This window comes from Lepidochelys kempii, chromosome 7 (assembly GCF_965140285.1).
Source record: "Lepidochelys kempii isolate rLepKem1 chromosome 7, rLepKem1.hap1, whole genome shotgun sequence".
Lineage (NCBI taxonomy): Eukaryota > Metazoa > Chordata > Testudines > Cheloniidae > Lepidochelys > Lepidochelys kempii.
In genome coordinates, this window is record NC_136386.1 from 42,902,785 (window position 1) to 42,919,893 (window position 17,109).

Here is a 17,109-nt window from a genome sequence, read left to right on the forward strand (position 1 = left end):
GATGTGAACAGCTTGTATACCAACAAAACACTCCGGATCTTCCTTTGCAGGAGGCATACCACTGTTGTTGTTTGCGGTGTTGCAACTGTTAATGTTAGAGAGACAAGGTGGGTGAGGTAGTATCTTTCATTGGATCAACTTCTGTTGATGAGAGAGGCAAACTCTTGAGCTTATATAGCTCTTTAGGTCAGTTCTGTGTAAGCTTGAAAGCTTGTCTCAGAAGTTGGTCTGATAAAAGATATTCCCTCACCCACCTTGTCTCTGAGGTATACCAAACAGTCCAAAGTGAAGGAAGCTTTTAGTTGAGGGCTTGTCTACACTCAGGAAAATTAAGCTAGATTTACTAATGCTGTGGATTTAAAGTCCCTCTCATTCGGAACAAAAAGTGGCCTTAGTTTGCAAAGAATGCTTGTTGTTTCCTGTTTTAGTGCTGCAGCTATGCTGGAGCCAGCTCGCTCCATGTACTCTACACTGAACCCTTCCATGTCTGCTCTTATACCCTAGACAAATTTAGACAGTTGGACTAGGACAGGGGTGGGCAAACATTTTGGCCTGAGGGCTGCATCTGGGTGGGGAAATTGCTTGCAGGCCGATGAATGTAGGGCTGGGGCAGGAGGTTGGGGTGCGGGATGGAGTGTGTGCAGAAGGGGCTCCGGGCAAGAGTTTGGGGCAGAGGAGGGGTGCGTGGTGTATGAGGGTGCTCAGGGAAGGGGGTTGGGGTGCAGGAGGGGGTGCACAGTGCAGGAGGGGGCTCAGGGAAATGGTGCAGGGTGTGGCAGGGGGTTGGGGTGCAGGCAGGGGGCACAGGGTTGGGGTGCAGGGTATGGCTGGGGGCTCAAGGCAGGGGGCTGGGGTGCAGGAGGGGTGTGGGGTGCAGGAGGGGGCTCAGGACAGGGAGTTGGGGGGCGTGCCTACAGGAGGGGTTTGGGCTCTGGCCCAGCGTTGTTTACCTGGAGCGGCTCGGGGGTGGTAGCAGCCCACTCTGGGGCCAGGGCATGCTGCCTCCTGCACCCGTGCCGCTCAGGGAGGTGGCTGGCATCATGCAGCCCCTGGGGGAGGGGAGGGGCGGGGCGGGGCAGAGGGCTTCGTGCGCTGCTCTTGCCTTTGGGTACCTCCCCCAAAGCTCCAATTGGCTGCGGTTCCCCGTTCCCATTTACATCTGGCGCTATTGTGATTACTGCTTTCAAACTGCTACATATTTCTAAAGCACCAACAACAGTTTACAGACAGAAAAAACAAGTGAGAGTTTGCAAAAAAAGTGTGTACATGTAATTTGATTCTGGGCTGCGTGCACAAGCCCTCATGGGGAGCTCTCTGCCCTTGCCTGTGGGTTCCCCCCACCCCGAAGGTCCCATTGGCCTGAAACGGGGAACCGCGGCCCCTGGGAGCTTCGGGGGAGGTACCCACAGACAAGGGCAGCGCATGAAGCCCTCTGCCCCTACCTCTCCGAGGGGCCGCAGGGACGTGGTGCTGGCCGCTTCCCTGAGCGAGGCGGGGCCCATGGCACCACTGGGGTGGCAATCCTGCTGGCCGTAGTTTGCCCACCCGTGCACTAGGGTCATTCATGTGGATCAAAGGTCCAACCACCCAACGGTCTTTCAGGATTCTGTTAGGTATTGCGATACTGCTTCACTAATGTCCCATGGAAAGGGCCTGTAGCCTCCTTGCCACATGAGGGCTTATGCACGCAGCCCAGAATCAAATTACATGTACACACTTTTTTTGCAAACTCTCATCTGGTTTTTCTGTCTGTAAAATGTTGTTGGTGCTTTAGAAATGTGTAGTAGTTTGAAAGCAGTAATCACAATAGTGCCAGATGTAAATGTAACTCCATAAATGAATGAATATCAATGTTTTGGGTTATTTCCTTCTCCAGGCTTTTTTATGGCGTGAGGCTCTTTTATGTTCTCGGTATTTTTATCTAGAGATGACTTAAATATACCCATTAATTGAAGGAAAAAGAGTAATTACCATTTTATTATTTGCCCAGCTCCAATATAATTTTTCAATCCATTTGAAAACCTGTTGTCCTTGTTAGTGTTGATAAATGATGCCTTTTTGCCTAAATTCCCAATCACTGATAAAGATGTAACACCAAGCCCTGGAGCATTTCACAGTTTGCTTTACCTGTTGGCTTCTGTATCATTCTCCAGCTACTTTTCAGTCCATCTGACAGTGCTCATATGAAAGCCCATGACTGAATCTCTGCCAGATTAGATTTCATTGCAGCACCTCATCAGAAGCTTTGTAAAGTCCAGTTGCAGAGTGTCTACTGCAGTCCCTTTTCTTATTAGTATTTGTGATACAAAAATCAAGCTTCTTTAGAATCCCTTTAATTTTCTCCTGGTATCTCCTCCGTTTGTAAGCTTGCCTAGAAAATTGTTAGCAGATCAGTACGTTTATTAGCTAATTAAATAGACCTTTTACCAGTTTCTCTATAAATCCACACCTGCTGCTACTGATTCCCTTGCAATTTATAGGTAACTTTTCACGGGCACAGACTTGTCATTTGATCTTTCCACTAATGCATTCACAATAGAAACTGTGTTAAAAAGTGTTGGATGAAGAGGAACCAAAATATATATTTAGTTTGGTGATTAAAGCAGTAAATCAAGTAACATACTCTGAGAGGTACTACATCCATGTCAGATACTAGACTGAGGTTGTTTGTTCTATTCTAGATGCTGGGTCTGGAGTGGAAGAAGCAGAATTCAATTGGGATGAGTATCTAGAAGACACTGGAGCAACTGCAGCCCCGCATGGATCTTTTAAACATGTAAGAGTTCTTTGTTTCTCAGCTCCCTCCTTCTTTGCCTTTTTTCTTTCCTGTATCCTGAATGTATAGGGTTTCTTTGAGTTCGCACGCCTGCAAAGCTGTCTTGCCAATGGAAGACTTGTTGATCACATACATTTGAGAGCAGTGGAGAATGCATTTTTTTGCTGGTCTTTGGATTTTCCTGTCTCCTTGGTTATCAGGAGGTGACCTCATTTCCAGTTGGTAGTAATGGAATGATCTAGAGTCTCTTGAGCACTTCACTATTAACTCTGGATCTCAGCACCTTCTGTGATAGTGTTGATCTGCCCAGTCCCTTTATTTCCCTATACAGTGTGCCAGTGAACTTTGCTGTGAGAACTTGCTCTAAGGGAGCTGTATTCTGGAAAGTAGGAGCTGAAGTTCTTGGCATGCAAAGTATTTGAAACTGACCCAAGTGTGCTCTGAAGGGGAAAATTGCATGATGGACTGCAAAGAAATTGGCAGAAAATATTACTTGAATTATGTTGTGCTTTACAAACACTCTCTCGATTACAGTAAAGAGTCTCTTAGGGCATAGGGCTCCGGGGCAGTGTGGAGTGGGAGGGGATGCCTGGGTTCCCCCCTGACTTCCTGAGTGGTGGTGAGTAAATCATTTACAACAGATCCCCAGTATGTGATGTGGTTACATTGTGCCACATCATTGCTGGTGTATGATGATAATTGCTGAGGTGTAGAGCCTGTGTATCTGGCCCTGGGTGGGGCATCATTGCAGGTGTAGAGACTCCTATGCTAGCCAGCCACCCCCTGCTGCCAGCACAGGAGACTTAATTAGAAGAAAGTCTCTCCTTCCTCCCCATGCTATTCCATGATCTGTCTGCAATTTTGGGCCCTTAGGCATTTCCCATAACTTAGAGCAGTCCTTAGGTTGTTCCTCAGGACTGGCCCTACACAGAGCTGGCCTGGAATTAGGGAAGTGCAGATGGAGAGCTTTATGTGGCCTTTTCACTTAATGCCCTTCTCCCTCCTTTGTGCTGTGTGGTTTGTGGCCAGAGGCCAAGGATCTGACCCTTAATCTCTACTCCTGTTTCCTCACCTATAAAATAAGGATATTTACCTGCTTACTAAGATTGTTGAGACTCTATTCATGAATAAAGCTGGTCAAAAAGCAAGGGAAACTTTAATTAAAAGTTTGCAGAATTCCACCCACTCCTGTTTGTTCAAAATTTTGTTAAAATTTTGACAACTTTTGATCAGCTATATTCATGGATGTTCACAAAGTCCTTTGAAACCTCAAGATAGGTTGATAACTGCTGCAGAAGTGTGAAACGCTAGAAAACTTTTTAAAATTCAGAACATGCTTTCTCTTAATTTTTTCTTTTTATATACAGTAAAGTTTTTTAGCCTTTGCAAAGTCTATTCCATGCATTTTGGAAAATAATACTTATCAAGTAGATCACTGAGTAAGAGCTCAGGTATCCAGCCTCCGAAAATGTGAACTATTAATTTTAATTTCTAGCATGTTAGGGTTATAGCATGAACTGAGCTTATTGAGAGTTACAGTACTGATTCAATCCAAGTTTGAAGAGCACATTTTCTGTTGGACTGAACTTGATAAGGAATCAGGCCCTTGGTACTCTGACAGTTACTGAAAGTGGATTGCTGTAATGCTCCTGAGGTACATCCTATCTATTTGATCTTTGTTATGGGATTCAGTATTTTAACTGGGTGATCTTTGATGTCAAGAGTCAGTGTAGGGTTGAGTCAGTAAATGTAGCAACTTTGTTATGTTGACCGTACGTGCATCTTGGTATTCATTAATGAGTTCATTAATGCAAGCATTCATCAGTATGCTTGTAACATTTTATTAAGGCCATGGTTATGATTCAAACTTCTGCCAGCATATCAGTGTTTGTCAGGGGTATGAAGAGGTGTGATCTCTGACCAACATAGCTGTGCTGACAAAAACCCCTGATGGAACTGCAGTTATACCAGCAAAACTGCCCTTTTCTAGCATAGCATATTTTGCTGTGGGGGGGAGGGTGGGTTCTGGAATAAGCTATACTGGGAAAAGCAGTGTTTTGCTGGTATAAGTTGTGTCCTCACTATGAACACATTGCAGGTATAGTATTGATTTACTGGCAAAACACTCCTAGTTTAGATATGGTCTAAAGTGTCTTCTAATTCTACTTCCCACTTCATCAGTGTAAACAGTGGGTGACCTGTTGTTGCCAAGATAATGTCTTGACCCAAGTAAGTAACATTGTCATGTAAGTTAACCGAAGACAAGCTTAACCAGACTCTCTATTAAACAACTTGTATTACAACTGAATTCAGACTGTTAATACAGTAGTTCTGTGAACTTACTTTCTTTTACACTTGTTGATAGACTTTTACCACTGCCTTCTAGAACAGTTCTTTTGCTTTATAAAACATTGTGCATTAAAAAAAAAAACATGGGTAGGATGAGAGACAAGATGAATAAGGTAATATCTTTTAGGATAACAGTTCAGCCACACAAAAATGATATTTATAAAACACAAACGAGACTAACAAGTGTTATATACTCAAATAATTGAAACAAGAGGATTAAACCCCCCTGGCCCCCCCCCCACACACAAACACACACACCTTGTTCAGAGCTCCATTGTATAGGTATAAGAAGCTTAGGAGAGGTTGAATAAAATTTGCTGTAATTATCTTTTCTAAATTGGCCATTTAAACGTGTAGCACTCTGGCTATATCTTAAAAGCTGTCACATCTTCATAATGATGAACTTTCAAAATCCTTTTTTCCCCCAAACCAATGTTTTGAGTCAGATTTTTCTCACCAGTTGTACATATGGGTAGGTAGTCTGTGGCTGGTAAATAGTTCCTCTTTTATCACCTTTGTATTAAAGTTTGTTGAACTTTGAAAATATTAATAGTTCACAAATCACCTCAAGAGGCAGCAAAATGTGTGCCTGGGTGCACCCAAATGTGTATCCATCCACCAAAAATTTTCAGATATAGGTGGTTTAAAATTAAATACCCAAGTGGCCTGCTTTTCAGAAGTGCTGAGTACTCACATCTCCCATTGACATCAGTTGCAGCTGCAATTATCTCCTTCTGAATAAGGCTGCCTGTATAAATGCCTAACTGAAGCATGGAAACTTTGCCCAGAGTGAAATTCAGGCAGAACGGAATTTGCAGGGGACTTTTTAAAACATTTGTGATTTCTAATTTTTATTAGTAGAAATTTATTTTTGTGTATGTAGTTCGTGATACAGCATGGCCAGAAGGCAGCAGGAGAGTGATATAGGAGAGAGATGTAAGCCCCAGGATGAGGAGAAGCCTTATTCCCTGTAGAGGGAAGAAAGGTTACTATAGATTAATTAAAAGCACCTGAAGCCAATTAGAGCACCTGAAACCAGTCACCTGATTAAAAACCCCCTGCTTCAATCAGCCAGGGGAAGGAGTCTGAGCAGAGAGCAGTTTAGAGGAGTTGAAGTAGAGGAGAGTTTGGAGAAGTGCCGTGGCTGGCTAGAAGACCAAGACCCTAAGTAAAGAGACACGCAGCTTGTGCAGAGAGAGGGCAGGAAACCCCACAGCTGAAGATCAGGAGAGGGAAGTAGCCCAGGGGAAGGAAGCACTAATTCAAGTGGTTTGTCACTATCCCTAGGGCCCCTGGGCTGGGACCCGGAGTTGAGGGCGGGCCCGGGCCCTCCCTTTCCACTACCCTTCTTTGGGTTACTAGTGGGACAGTAGACACCCTAGTTCAGGGGCAGAAAAGTGTGCCCTGAACCTCCCCCCTCCCCGTCACAAGAAGAGGAAGCGCGGGACCCATCATAATTGTGCCGGCAATTTGCCACACGTGGTGTCAGGAGTGGGATCTCCACGCTGGGGACTTAAATCAGGGTTAGCCAAAACCATCCCGTCCCCAAGATGGACGACGTGGTCAAGGCTTTAATACAAGCCGCTGCGGCCCAGCTGGAGGCTACCCGACTCCAAGCAACCACCCAACAGAAGGCGACTCAGGTGAAGAAGGAGACTAATCGGCTGTTGATGAATCAGGCTGCCCAGGACCGAGCTCTGCTATAGGAGCTGGCAAACCAGATGAAGGCCCTTATGGAGCGGAACCACAATTGCGATGGGACCTGGACTATATGGGCCAGCCACTGCCTACAGAAAATGACACAGGAGGATGATGTGGAGGCATATCTCCTGGCATTTGAGAGAACAGCCCTGCGGGAGGCCTGGCCCCAAGATCAGTGGTCTAGTATCCTCGCCCCATTCTTGTGTAGAGAGGCCCAGAAGGTCGTCTACAATATGTCTGCAGAGACTGCGGAAGATTACCCCCAGCTGAAGGCAGAGATCCTGGCCAGATCCGGAGTAACTACGACGTTGCGAGCCCAAAGGTTTCATGAATGGCAGTATACAGAGGACAAGGCACCCCGATCGCAATTGTTTGACCTGATCCACCTGACCCAGAAATGGCTGAGCCCTGAGGCCCTCAGCTCTGAGAAAATGATGGAGCTCCTGGTACTGGACCGGTATATGAGGGGGCTACCACCAGGCCTCCAGGCTTGGGTTGGCCAGAATGACCCCTCTACTTACGAGGAGTTGGTCTGCCTCGTGGAAAGACAGCTGGCAGCCCATGAACTGTTCCAGACCCCAGGGGGTGAGACACGGCAAACCAGGAAGCCAGCCCCAAACCCAAGGCCCCGGATTGTCGAGAACTACAGAAGAACCATAACTGGGAGGAAAGACACTGAGGAATGGCCTGAGGCCAAGAAGGGACCTGGGGGTTTGGGAAGAGAGGGCTGGGGGGGCCGACCAAATAGCCCCAGGCAGAGGGTGACAACCGGGATAAGGGGTCGGTGTTACGAGTGTGGGGAATTGGGGAATATAGTAGCCCAATGCTCCAACAGGGAAGAGCCTATGCAGTGCAATCTGTGGGATCCTGGGGAACAATGTGGCCTATCGGCCTGGAAGGGGTCACAGTGACCTCACATGGATATACAAGGTCAGTAAAAATGAATGGTATTGCAACCATAGCATTAGTAGATTCCGGGAGTGCTGGCACGCTGGTCTCGGGGAAGTTGGTGGCTAACCCAGGCCAAAACCACAGGGGTAACGTGCGTTCATGGCAACGTAAATTTCTACCCCACAATCCCAGTACGGATTGAGATCCAGGGAAACACTACCAGGATAACTGCAGGGGTGGTCCCTAGGCTCCCCTACCTGGTCTTAATTGGTAGGGACTTCCCCAGGTTTGAGAACTTACTCCCCCCAGTAGAGCCAGGGGAGGGTAGCAACCCCCATGCTGACACAGATGCACCTACAGATAGCCTCACCCAAATTTTTGCTGAATTTGCCCCAGAGCTATTTTCATCCCCCAGGAAACCCCGAAAGTCTAGGCAGGAAAAGAGGGCAGATAAAAGGGCTAGGGACCAGGATTCCAGCAGAGAACCAGAAAGTCTCCCTTGTTGGTAAGCGAACCCGTTGAGGAGGCCAGGAGACAATTCAGGCCAGTGAGGACTCAGAGGCAGTTCCTAGCCCAAGTAGGGACAACCCAAGGGACGGAGTAGAAATAGGTCCCATGGAATTAGGTCAGATCGGTGCCTCATGTGGGAATTTCAGGCAGGACCAAGCCAATGACCCACTATATGCGAATGTGAGGGAGGAGGTAGTGGAAGTAAATGGTGTACCCATGGAAGGAAAGACCAAAGGCCCAAGGCTGTATTATGTGATCAAACATGATCTGTTGTACCGAATAGTGCAAATACAAAGGGAAGAAGTAGAGCAGCTCTTAGTCCCACAGAAACACACAAGGGCAGTACTAGAGTTAGCTCACAGTCATTTATTTGGGGAACATCTAGGAGTAGAGAAGACACTGGATAGAGTCCTAAGAAATGTTTTACTGGCCAGGAATACGCACGGAGGTCCAACGCTATTGTACCTCCTGCCCGGAATGCCAGTTGCATAGCCCCCCACCGCACTTGCAGGCCCCATTGGTACCTTTGCCTATTATTGAAGTCCCTTTTGAAAGGATAGCCATTGACCTAGTGGGCCCACTGGAAAGATCAGCACGGGGCTACCAAAATGTATTAGTCATCCTTGCCTATGCCACACAGTATCCAGATGCCATTCCTTTAAGAAACCCCACATCCAAGGCAATAGCAAAAGAACTACTCCAGGTTTTTGCCAGAGTGGGCATCCCTAAGGAGATCCTGACTGACCAAGGAACCCCTTTCGTGTTGAAATTAATGAAGGACTTGTGTACCGTGTTCCGCATCCATGCCATACAGACCTCAGTCTACCATCCACAAACAGATGGACTGGTCGAGTGGTTTAAAGATCCGGAAGGTGGTAGCACAGGATGGAAAAGACTGGGATACCCTTCTACCATACCTAATGTTTGCAATATTGGAAGTCCCCCAGGCGTCCACTGGTTTCTCTCCCTTTGAGCTGCTATATGGGCGCCACCCACACGGAATATTAGATATCGCCAAGGAGGACTGGGAATAACAACCCAACCCAGGAAAGAATGTCATTGAGCACGTGACACTGATGAGAGAGCGAATAGCTCGAGTAACCCCTATAGTACGAGAACATTTGGAAAAAGCACAAGAGACCCAGCGGACATATTACAACCACCGGGCAAAAGTACAGAAATTTCAGCCGGGAGAACAGGTGATGGTGCTAGTGCCGACAGCGGAAAGCAAACTCCTAGCCAGCGGGCATGGGCTGTATGAGATGGTGGAAGCCATTGGGGAAGTGGACTGTAAGGTCAGACAACCAGACCGCCGAAGACCAGAGCAGATCTACCACGTAAACTTACTGAAGCCCTGGCGTGACCGAGAGATGTGCCTGGTCATTCGGAGAGCTCCACCTCAGACAGACAACCCACAGGGGCAGGTGAGGATATTCCCCAAGTTAGCCCCAGAACAACAAACAGAGATCATTGATATGATCCAATGGAACCAAGATGTGTTCTGTACGCAGCCGGGCCGTATGACATTGGTCCAACATCCTATCGTCATCAGGCCCAGAATAAGGGTGACAATAAGACCGTACCAGATACCGGAAGCTAAAAGAGAGGAAATTAGGACAGAAGTGAAGAAGATGTTAGAACTTGGGATTATTGAAGAGTTCCGCTGCCAGTGGTCCAGCCCTATCGTCCTAGTCCCCAAGCCTGATGGCACCCTGAGGTTTTGCAACGACTTCCAGAAGTTGAATGAAGTATCCCAATTCGATGCTTATCCAATACCATGTGTCGACAAATTAGTTGATCAGTTAGGCAAGACCCAATACCTAACTTCTCTGGACCTGACCAAAGGATACTGGCAAATTCCCCTGGCCAAGAACGCCAAGGAGAAGACTACTTTCTCTACACCTGATGGCCTGTTCCAATACACTGTCCTCCCTTTTGGACTGCACGGGGCCCCTGCAACATTCCAACAACTTATGGATAAATTGCTGCGACCCCAAGCCAGGTATGCCGCTGCCTGTTTAGACGATATAGTCATCCATAGCCCTGACTGGGAAACGCACCTAGGGAAAGTAGAAGTTGTACTAGATGCCCTGTGGAAGGCCGGCCTCACGCCAACCCCCTCAAGTGCGTGATAGGACTAGCTGAGGCCGGATACCTCGGGTATGTAGTAGGGAGAGGCTTGGTAAAACCCCAGTAGAACAAAGTGGATGCCTCGGCCAGTCGGTAAAAAGCAGGTTAGAGCATTTCTTGGGTTAGTAGGGTACTATCGGAGATTCATCCCTCATTTCACCACAAGAGCAGGGCCATTGACGGACCTGATAAAGCCTCGGGGCCCCGAGATAGTAAAGTGGTCTGATGCAACAGAAGGAGCAGTCACAGTTTTAAGGACAGCCCTTTGCTGTCATCCAGTACTCATAGCCCCAGGCTTCAAGAAAAAATTCATCCTGCTAACAGATGCGTCGGAGCCGTCCTTTTGCAGATGGTAGGGGGGGAGGAACACCTGATCCTGTACCTCAGCCGGAAGCTCCTCCCCAGGGAACAAAAGTACACTGTCGTTGAAAAGGAATGTCTGGGGATAAAATGGGCCATGGAAACTCTCTTCTACTACCTACTGGGGCGGCGTTTTACCCTGGTGACCGACCACGCCCCGCTCCAGTGGTTGCACAGAAACAAGGAGAAGAATGCAAGAGTGACTAGATGGTTCCTATCTCTGCAACCCTTTCATTTCCGAGTGCAGCATGGGGCTGGAAGCCAACACAGCAACACAGATGGCTTGTCACGAAAGCATTGTCTCTCATCCCAAGTAGCCCAACCCCATGGTGTTGAGCAAGGGGGAGGATATGTGATACAGCATGGCCAGAAGGCAGCAGGAGAGTGATATAGGAGAGATATGTAAGCCCCAGGATGAGGAGAAGCCTTATTCCCTGTAGAGGGGAGAAAGATTGCTATAGATTAATTAAAAGCATCTGAAGCCAATTAGAGCACCTGAAACCAGTCACCTGATAAAAACTCCCTGCTAGGGGAAGGAGTCAGAGTAGAGTGGTTTGGAGTTGGAGCAGAGAGCAGTTTGGAGAAGTGCCGTGGCTGGCTAGAAGACCAAGACCCTAAGTTAAGAGTCACCCGGCTTGTGCAGAGAGAGGGCAGGAAGCCCCACAAGCTAGAGGGCAGGAGAGGGAAGTAGCCCAGGGGAAGGAAGCACTAGTTCAAGTGGTTTGTCACTTGACCCGGAGTAGAGGGCAGGCCCGGGCCCTCCCTCTCCACTACCCTTCTCTGGGTTACTAGTGGGACAGTAGATACCCTAGTTCAGGGGCAGAAAAGTGTGCCCTGAACCCCTCCCCTCTCCCCCCACTCCCCACAAGAAGAGGAAGTGCGGGACCCATCATAATCGTGCCAGCAATTTGCCACAAGTTTGAGGATCTGAAAAGCATCAAAATCAGGTTTTGGAGGGTGGGGTTGCTTAAAATATAGCAGGATAAAGAAGTGATGTCAGTAATACTTCATTTCCTCCCTACATGCTGAAATAGATTTTTAAAGATGAGTCTCTGTAAACTTCCCCCAGAAAAATTAAGGATTTTCTGTGACCTCTCATGAGCCTTCCCTTCCCAGTCTAAATATTAATAATCTATAAAGTGGAAGAGCAAGTCAGATGGCGGCACAGCGATATATACAGTAGCACCTCAGTTACGAACACCTTGAGAATGAAGGTTGTTCATAACTGTGAACAGAACATTATGGTTGTTCTTTGAAAAGTTTACAACTGAACATTGACTTGGTACAGCTTTGAAACTTTACTATGCAGAAGAAAAATGCTGCTTTTAACCATCTTAATTTAAATGAATCAAACACAAAAAGTTTTCTTATCCTGTTGAATCATTTTTAAACTTTCCCTTCATTTTTTAATAGTTTACGTTTAACACAGTACTGCACTGTATTTGCTGCTTGCTTTTTTGTGTCTGCTGCTGGCTGCTTGCATACAGTAACTCCTCCCTTAATGTTGTAATTATGTTCTTGAAAAATGCGACTTTAAGCAAAACGATGTTAAACAAAACCAGTTTCCCCATAAAAATTATTGTAAATGGGGGGGACTGGATTCCAGGGAATTTTTTTCACCAGACAAGACATTATATACATATACAGTATATATTTTTTAAAAAATTTTAAATGAACAATATAATACTGTATTCAGCAATGATGATTGTGAAGCTTGGTTGAGGTGGTGGAGTCAAAGGGTGAAAGAGGGTGGATTGTCTGGCTGCTCCTCTTGCTGTTCTTTCCAAAGTGCTGGGGGGGGTGCTTTACCCCAGACTTTGACCCAGGCCTGATCCCACTCCACCCTTTCTCCCAAGGCCCCACCCCCACCACGCCTCTCCTCCACCCCCTCCCACCGGGCATGCTGTATCCTTGCTCCTCCTCCCCTCCTGAACAAGGGGAAACAGCCAATTGTTGTAGGCAGGAGGCACAGGGAGGGAGGGGGAAGTTGTTGATCCATGGGGCGGCCGGCGGGTGGGAGGCACTGTGGGGGAGCTGACAGGGGGCTGCTGACCCACCCTGGTTCCCACGGCCAAACAACGTTATAAGCAAACAGTTCACAACTTTAAATGAGTATGTTCTCTAATAGATCCACGATGTAACAATGAAATAACTTTAACTGGGATGACATTAAGTGAGGGGTTACTGTACTTCCAGTTCCAAACGGACCAGTTGAGTAGTCAGTTCCTAACTCTGGTGTTCCTAACTCTGAGGTTCTAGTGAAAATGGTCCTCTAAACTTCAAAATGTGATAAAGGATCAAATATCTGACTTCAGACCTAGTTTTTCACTCAGTGTTAGAAATATTGTGAGGGCATTTTCAGCACTTTCTGGGAGCCCTAATTCACCACCATGAATGATTTATATATAAATATTTTATTAAGGAACCAATTAAAGGCTTTTACTTTGGTCAGGCAAATACTTCATATCTATTTTTTGTTAAAAAAAAAAAAAAAAAAAACCAACCAAAAAAAACAAACTTCCTCACCCATCTTTCCTAATAAACCAGTTTTACATCCCACTGAATATAGCTTGGACTCTAATCAGTGTTACCGTAGGGCATGAAGTTCAGAAAGTGAAATGCTTGATGTCTTCTTCACAGAAACTTGAGTAAAGGGAAAACTGTATTTTTTTGCTAACAAAACAGCTGATAGTAAATAGATACATTTAATGGCATATTTGGGTGGGCCTGTAAAATACTCCCTGACAGTTGCTTCTCGCCCACCTTCTGCCTCCATCACACGTACCCGATTCCAGTCCACAATCACCCTAGCTAAAGGATTTTGGGCGAAAGTTAGAAAATGATTCATTGTGCTGTACTCAGACTGAACTGAACTACTTCTATGCTGTCTGGAGGGCTCTCTTGTTTCCTTTCTGCCATCCCTCTGCGGAAATGGGAGCCACACTCTTTGGTCCTTTTTAAGCACTGGTTTACATCAGTTTGCATTTTCAGGGTTTTTCACTAGTGAAGATAGCGATTCTTTGCATTTCTAGTACTTTATGGATCAGGAAGGCCCCGCAGTTGTGTGCTTCACAAGTCTCAAAGCTGTCTTAACAGATCAGTGTCATCTGTCATACTCCCGCATCGGTACAATATTAGGGTCGAACATAGTCAAGTGTATTATTTCTATTTGTTCTGGTGGCACATTTATTTGGAAACATTTTAGTTACTAAAATTAAATAATAAAAGAATGAGACACAACTAAGTCCCTATATAATGTAACAGGTCTATATTTAAAGAATATTTTGTAAACTACAGATTTCAAGTACAGTTCCATAAAACATTTTTCCAAGGTGGGAAAGGAATTCATTTCACCCCTACTCTTGCAGTGGGAGCCCCATTCAAGTGTGGTGGTTAATATTATGAATACTCTATAGTATGTGTTTTTTAAAAAAGGTAACTCAGAGGCCCACCTTTGTTGTCTCATGCTATCAGGACTTTGTGGCAGCCCTGGTTAATCCATCTTTTGTCTCCTTTGCCATTTTAATTATCAACAATTGCTTCTTTTTTGAAGTTTCCTTCAGTCCATTTGTCTTCCTGCATGGCATTCTTTCCATGGTCTTTTTTTGCCCTGCATTTTAGCTGTGTTCATGCTATTCAGTTTAAGAGAATATAGTTGTATGGCACACATTACAAAATCACCATGGCTAGAATGGCATGAGTTGGTGATCTACTCCAGTGATTCTTAAAATGTGCTATGCACTAGGAAAAAGTTTAATAGGACCTCATGCATACTCTCCCTTTCCTCTCCCCTCCCAAATTCGGTGTCTTATGTGACATCTCCCCTCTGATCTCATAATATCACTTGGTAACAACAGCAATTGCTTTAACTGAAAGTAATATTTTCTAGCTTTTAGTATGATTTATATGCATGATAATCTGATGATAAATATATACATATGCTATATACAAAATTAATGCAGAACATGTTAAAAACTGGCTTAGTGATGGATCTCAAAGCAATTGCGAATGGGGAATCATCCAGTGGGGGTATTTATAATGGGTCCCACAGCCAAATGCTATTCAATACTTTTACCAATCATAGGAAGAAAACATAATGCTTAACAAAAAATAATGGTCTTCTACTGAGTGATCTGGATCACGTGAAAAGCTAGGTTTACTTGAACCAACATGCGTTTTAATATATCTCAATGCAAGGTCATCTATCTAAGAACCAAGAGAATATGTAAGCCCCTTCATTTTCAGTTTAAACCAATTTTTACCAAAAAATTCTCGGGTTTTACAAGAAGTGGGGTTTTTTTCCCGATTTTCACCCTACTTTTGTATCATTATGGTAATACATTAGTCTGCGTGTAAATGCAAAGCTGCCTGTTGAAGTAAGGCTATGTATTAGTCTAGAAGATACACACAATAAACAAACAGGCACGCATGTTCTGAAGTGTGCACGCATCTGAATGTACTGATGAATCTCACTCCCACCACATACACATTTCAAGATGTTAGCAGATGACTGTTTAAAGATTTGACACTAAAATGGGAAGAAACACAACAAAGTATTAAAAGGTTTTTTTAAAAAAAAACAAACCAGGAGAAAAGGATGAAGTTGAGCGTGTGCGCTGCAAATGATGTGGCCCAATTGTTAAATGTAAATATTTATAGGCTAATAGTTCTAAGTCTACAACAGTAAACTGTTTAATCCCCAAATAAATTTTTTTATTTGAATAGAGATACATTGTTTTCTTAAACTCAGAGGTGGCATTGTGTTTTGAGTTCTGTTTTAGTTCCTCATTGATGAATGGAATTCAAAGCATTAATCTACTGAATACTACTTCCCCCCCACCCCTTTCTGTCCACCAAAATCAACCCGTTATTTACCCAGAAAAATTAATAAGTTTTAACACTGATTTTCACCTGTTTTAGTTGTTGTGGTAATAAACACTGATAAATTGTCAGGAAAAATAAAATGAAATAAATGAAAATGAAGGGCCCTAAATATAGGTCACCCTTACTAGATGTGGGACTGTATTTTGGAAAGCAGTGTCTCAAAGGACCAAGATAGCAAATGCTTGGATGTATAAGGGGGAGCCTATCAATAAGAAGTGGAGAGGTGATGATATTCCACTGTATATGGCATTAGTGAGAACATCCCTGGAATATTATGTCCAGTTCTAGTGTAAACGCTTTAAAAAGGATGTTGGCAAATTTAGAAAGAGTTCAGAAGAGAGCTATGAGAATGATCCAAGGTCTGGAAAACCTGTTTTACTGTGAGGTTGAGAAGTTAAATTTGTTTAGCTAACAAGGAAGGGTCTGAGGTGACTTCCTCAGCTCATAAGACTTACATAGGCAGTAATGTCTAATCATAGATGGCTCTTTAGTCTACAAGACAAAGGCATAACAAGATGTAATGGCTGGAAGATAAAGCTAGACAGATTCAGCCTAGAAATAAGGTGAGGTTTCTTTAGTGAGGGTAATAACCATCAGACCACTTGATGAAATTCCAAGGCCAGTATTATGCAGGAGGTCAAAATTAGATGATCATAATGGTCCCTTCTAGCCTTAATATATGAATCCATGAATGATTTTGCAGCTAGGAACAAGGGAATCAGCACTATGTAACTAAGCTCTTCATGCAGATATACCATTACCACTAGCATATGTACAGATGGGGAACCTTTGATCTAGTCTGTGACACCTGAGAGAAGTCCATGGGCCCCATGGGTTCTAGTCCATATACTGAGTTGACTCAGGAACCTGGAAGCATTTTGTTTCCTCTTCACATGCAGTTAATAGCAGGTGACTGGGAGGGTGAGGACTGTGATCAAGTTATTTTAATTTATGTGCTCTCAGTGACCAGGTGTCTAGCTTCCTTGTGCATTCTTATACTTGTTTTCCCTGGACTAATAAATCTGTTAATCTCTCTGCCTATACATTCCCATCCACTTTTTCTCATTCCCCTATAGTTGGGATGATAGCCAGCTAGTGATGTGAGGCTGATTGGCAATTGGAGATGGCTGGATTTTTATAGGAAGACCTGGAAGCATTGCCTATAATTCAGATTGCCAGACACTTCCTATTATAAGACGCTCTCTGTTTTCGGTGCTTATAACTTTGCTAAACTTTAACTGTTCTGGCTGAAATTTTTCCTGCTAGGTGTCTGCTTTTGGCTGAAATTTGTTGGAAAGTTTTTAAGCTAAGAGTTCATCAGTTCCCAAGAATGAGATTTGGAGAAAAATTGTGGTTTTGCCCTTGTGAAAAAAGAAACATCAATTAACCCCTCCCCCTAGCTCTAGCCATCGTTTTCTTTGAGAAGCTCTATTGCTCCCATGTTTTTTGCATGTGTAATTTGTGTATGGCCATGAAATTGAGCACATCATTGTCTTATGTACCCACAT

At 44.8% G+C, this 17,109-nt stretch overlaps 1 protein-coding gene across 5 annotated transcripts in view; it reads left to right on the forward strand.

Moving 5' to 3' along the window:
• The window catches only part of SFMBT1 (Scm like with four mbt domains 1), a 137,673-nt gene that overhangs the window by 86,316 nt on the left and 34,248 nt on the right, over window positions 1–17,109 (forward strand). For all 5 annotated transcript variants that reach the window (XM_078853705.1, XM_073352395.2, XM_073352398.2 and 2 more), the window contains one exon: window positions 2,682–2,776. In XM_078853705.1, coding sequence (XP_078709831.1) covers window positions 2,682–2,776 — 95 coding nt within the window. The remainder of the gene's footprint in view (window positions 1–2,681; window positions 2,777–17,109) is intronic.